This window comes from Setaria italica, chromosome III, assembly GCF_000263155.2.
Source record: "Setaria italica strain Yugu1 chromosome III, Setaria_italica_v2.0, whole genome shotgun sequence".
Classification (NCBI taxonomy): domain Eukaryota; kingdom Viridiplantae; phylum Streptophyta; class Magnoliopsida; order Poales; family Poaceae; genus Setaria; species Setaria italica.
This window is the reverse complement of record NC_028452.1, coordinates 29,609,400-29,614,339: the sequence shown is the minus strand read 5'-3', so window position 1 is coordinate 29,614,339 and position 4,940 is coordinate 29,609,400. Positions and strand designations below refer to the sequence as shown.

The 4,940-nt window shown below is 49.0% G+C and overlaps 1 protein-coding gene across 1 annotated transcript; it reads left to right on the top strand.

The window, feature by feature from the left end:
• The first annotated feature begins 2,967 nt into the window (after nucleotides 1-2,967).
• LOC101765391 (copper transporter 4) lies at nucleotides 2,968-3,435 on the top strand. The gene has a single exon (XM_004963844.2). The coding sequence runs from the start codon at nucleotides 2,968-2,970 to the stop codon at nucleotides 3,433-3,435; it is 468 nt and encodes a 155-aa protein (XP_004963901.2).
• Nucleotides 3,436-4,940: the final 1,505 nt, after the last annotated feature.

Here is a 4,940-nt window from a genome sequence, read left to right as displayed (position 1 = left end):
CAGATTTTGAGCCAACGATTTTAGCCTCGGGTTTGTGGGATAAAGACTTTGAACTCTTGGCTGTGTCCACTTTCTTGTCCGCAGAACATAACTTCTGCTCACTGGAAGAACCTTGCCCAAGAAGATTTTTCCTTTTAACAGCTTCAAGGCTCGGGGTCTTGGACCTCTTCCCAACCTCAACAATCGATAGAGCAGGCACATCTTCAACAGTTTTCTTCTTTTTCCCTTTGCCACCATTACCGCCAATGACCTTAGAGCCAGTCATACTAGGCGCACGCATCCGCTTCGAGGGCTTATGAGGTTTAGCACGGGGTTCCAGAGTCACTCCAATTTCAAAAAATACTCGGTTGACACAAACTCCCTATGTCACGATCTGACAGGTATTCATTCTCATGGTAAGGCTCGAGGATCTCAACCGCGCGCCTTTCAAGCTCTTCCACAACAGGACCACCATTCATCCCTTCTGGAAATTTAACACCAAAACAAGGGTAAGGAACTGGCTTATGATACCAGGCAACAGTTTCCATCTTTATTTCCTTAGGCACCCATCCTTGAGAAAGAGGCCAAATGTCCGCAGCAAGAAACTCCCCGACCAGGTCACGTTCAGTAATAACTGAGCAAGCGAGTACAAAAGCATCCTTGCAGTTTCTGAAGCTCTTTGTCCTTCCAAAATAGGGAACTGTAACGATGTTCAGAGGAGACATAGTGCTGTAAAAAGGATAAAAAGTTGTGCTACGAGAAGCTTGGGGTATGTCAACTGTAATGTAGAACCAGTAAGAAAGCCACTCGTCATCCCATCTATTCTTTTGGGCAGAAGAAAGCTCGACCCTATAGATTTTCTTATTCTCATTCTTACTTCGGGTTGTGAATGTGCAACGACCAAAATGAGTCTCAAACACCTGTTCATCATCATCGAACTAAACCCTCTTTTTCTATATGTGAAGTTCAAAAAAACCTCGCAAAGCCATCCACATCAATCACCCTACCAAAAGTACGAATAGCCTAGAAGAACTTTGGAAGAGTCACAAAGGCATTTGGAGTAAGCTGATGAAGCTTAGCTCCGTACCTATCTAAAATCTGAGGCAACATCTTATTGCATGGGAATCTCAAGCTGGCTGTAAAAAAATATAGGAAACCAACAGCCTCGTCAAGTTGAGGATCTGGAATAATTTCTTCACCAGGCGGCCTCGGACCTCCTTCAAAAAAGTAACCCTTGCTAACATAAAAATTAATTATGCTCTGGGAAACAAGTGAAGTACTAAAACGAAGTGGTGACTCAAAAGTCTCTTTGCCATCCATGAGCTCCGAGGGATCGGCTTCAACGTTGGATAAGTCTTCCCCCTCACTATCAGCACTAGAAGAAGCCTCCAGCTCATGCAGCCTCGATTGCTCTTCCCTTCAGATGTCATTAGCCTCACAGTCTGCTTCATACGAGCCAGGTGACAAAAAAGAAAAAAAGAATAAATAAAACTTAAGGACAAGGAAACAAATAAAGAGCGAAAGAATAAAACAAAATAAATCAAAACAATATTACCTTCGAGGCAGTAAAGACCGTGAGGGTAAGCACGAATCTTAAAGCGCTAAAATCACCAAGAAGGAGCTCTCAGCGAAGTGCAAGGATAGCCTCGAGAGACCCCTGCCCTCGCCTTTTATAGGGTAACTATCGGGCGTGACAGGGCGCCTCGAACCGCGACCCGAAGCCGAAGCGACATCCAATTAAAAAATGACACATAAGGAATCCACTGTTACCATTGGCTCATTTCTCATCCAATGTTCAAGGGTGATGTCTTTGGTAAGGCGATCTCAAAGTTTGAGGGTTCAGCCCGTCGGAGTCAGCCCTCACCCTCGAGGCGCTACTGTAGGGGATCGCCAAAAAACTAAGTACCCTCGAATGTCAAGTTTTGGCTTCGGAGACTTAACCTCGCAAGTTGCGTACTGGCAACAAGGAGCATGGAACGCCGTAACCTTGCATATTCCATAGAGGCATGGAAATGCTCCTCAATACAAGTTTCGAACCCTCACATGTTTTCAATCACAAGGATGCTTCGAGGTTAAGGAATGGTAACAATGATGACTCATCTCTCTGAAACTAACCCTCGAGTCGCGGTTTATTGTGTGTTGGCTTTTGTGCAGGAATGGATATGCAACAACACCACTCAAGGCTAGTTGTTTCATCGAGGCATTGTGAAGTTGGCGCCTCGAGGCTGGCCGGTCAGCTCAGGATGCAGATGAAGTCCCAAGGCTAGCAGGCAGAAGGCGCGAGAAAATTGAACACGTGGAGAAGTTCAATTTGTACACGTGTTCCCTAAGGACCTTTATGTACGTCATATTCAAGAATGTAGTGGTTAAATGAGAATATTTTTTGAAATGTAAAGTAGGCCAAATGTCACTGTAAAAGGGAGTCCTACCCCATTGGAAAGGGAGATAACTTTTTCAGTTGAGAAGTGAACATTGTTTCCATTGTAACCTAAATCTCTTCAGTATGAAATTCGTTTGAGATCAGCACCAAGGCCGGTTTCATTAATTTTTGGGCCTCTGTTGCTTTGCCTCGATATGCCCGCCGTCCTATAATCCGAACGAACACTTCAAATTAATGACAAATTGGGGCCCCGGGAATTATTATCTGTATATTTTTATTTGACCCCGTCTACCCAGCTTAAACTCAGCGCCACTGAGCTCCAGGACAAAACAGTGCCTCTTTTTCTCCGTCATATCCCCAGTGTATGTATCTATGCTAAGCAGTAAACACACCACAAAACTAAGAACTTTGCTTGTCTGTTCCTCTTTCTTGTTGTCATCCCTTCTCTTTCCATTTCATAGGACTTGACGCTTCCAGTTTCCCCAACTCGTAGCAGGCTGGCAGCAACACTTCTTATTTACAGCATGCTGTCAAGTGCTCACTAGCTACCTGGTAGCTATAGCAAATAACAGTCACTCTACTACGGCAGCAATTGCCAAGAAAGCTCGATGCCGATGCCGCCGATGCCAATGGGGCCGCCGCCTGCAGAACAGAACATGGACATGCCCGCGATGCGCATGGCCTTCTTCTGGGGCCACCGGGTGCAGGTGCTCTTCTCCAACTGGCCAGGCGACCGTGATGGGGTCGGCATGTATGTCCTTTGTGTCCTAGTCGCGGCTGTGCTCGCTGCTCTCGTCGAGGTGCTCTCGGCAGCGTCCCGTGGCCTCTCCCGTCGCAGCCGTGGCTCCAACGCGTTGGGAGCCCTGCTGATGACGGGGATACACGCAGTGAAGATGGGTCTCTCGTACTTGGTGATGCTGGCCGTCATGTCCTTTAACGGCGGGGTCTTCCTAGCCGTCTTGGCTGGCCACGCGGCTGGGTTCTTGCTCTCGCGGGAAGGGATGATAGGCCCAGCTGCAACACGTGACGACGTGCCTACGAACGGTGCTCTCCCTCCATCAGAGCCAAAACCTTAAGTATTCTTAATGATTGGAAGAAGATTTTTTTGTGTTGGAGAAATCCAAATACGGAACGTTGCTTGTCATCTGTTGCTGAGGAGGAAACTTGTATGTTTTCATTAATCTTTCCTTACTATAAAAGGGCAACGTGCTTCTTCCAACCGTCAACCACATTTTGCGTAAAAGTTTTAGATTTTTTCTAAGTGAACTCGCAATCCAGTGGTCCATCGCTTTTATCATGTGATCCATCGCTATTTCTTCCTCACCTGCGCTGCTGCCCTTCCTCCTTCGTCGCACAACTGCCAGCATCAAGCTCCCTCTCTCTACCTGTCCACGGCTCTCCCCATCAACCACCACTTGTGCCTGCCTCCCTCTCTCTCCTCGTCCCCGGGTGTCCATGCCAGAACTCATAACTTCGATGACGGGTGTCCCTATGGCAGAAATCAGAACTCTAGCCGCTCTCGCGCGCCGTTGCCGCTCTCGGTGTCCTCATTGTCATGCAGAAGCACGCGCACCGTGCACGCATCGTGAATGGCGGAGAGATGTCAAAATGTGCATAGTGCACGCGTTGGCAGCTGCAACCTACATGACAAAATCCGCTGGCTGCGCCACCATCTCAGTCACCCTCCTGCCATAGGTTGCAAACCCCACGAAGGGCAGCAGCGACCTCCACGATGAGCTATCGGTTCCATCCCACGGAGCATGTGTGCTGGAATGCCGACCTCAGCTGGCCCAACGGCGGCCCCGTCAGTGGACGCTGCACCACAGATCTTATAGGGAGTGAGAACGTGCCCTGCCATCCCGCAGCCCGGTGAATACCTATTCATGGAGAGGAGGAACGCGTGTGTTGCTGTGGCAGCGATGCCAACCGTGTCCCTAGCACGAAGGCCGTCGAGGATGTAGAGCGCTGGGATGACGAAGCCTACTGTTGTGTGCACCATGAGGTGGAGCCGCCTGTTGAGGCTGGGAAGATGGGCGAGATTAGGTTGGGCTTGCCCGGACGCTTTGGGAGTTCAACTTGGAGAAGGCGACGAGGTATGGGAGAAGGAGCACCATGAAGGCGATCTCCGAGAGTGGAATCGTGGTGGAAAAAGCTAGTATGGCGGCCGCACCTAGCATGTTGAGCCACCTGATGTAGAAGATCTGGTGGTGGTATGATGCACCATTGGGAGGTGAACGCATGCATGGACGACATCCTGGCGTGCAAGTTAGCGAGCAAGGCAGCTAGGGAGTGCATTGCGCGTTGCGTTGTCTGTTTAACTGGATGTTAGAAGCGATAGGGAGCAACGGAGAAAGCTAAGGCAAGGCAGGCTAGTACGGAAGCGGAGGACATTGCGAGTCGCGGGGCCTTGGCAAGCACCGCGTGGTCCGGCTGGGATGAGATTTGAGTTGGATTATTTTACTAGTTAGGGAGAATAGCGCAACAGAAAGCCGGTGAGCTAAAGTGGTAGACATGGGCGCGTGCGAGTCTTTTCAGTTTGGTTACACTTTTGAGTTATAAGCTACTTAGACTTAGGCAGTTA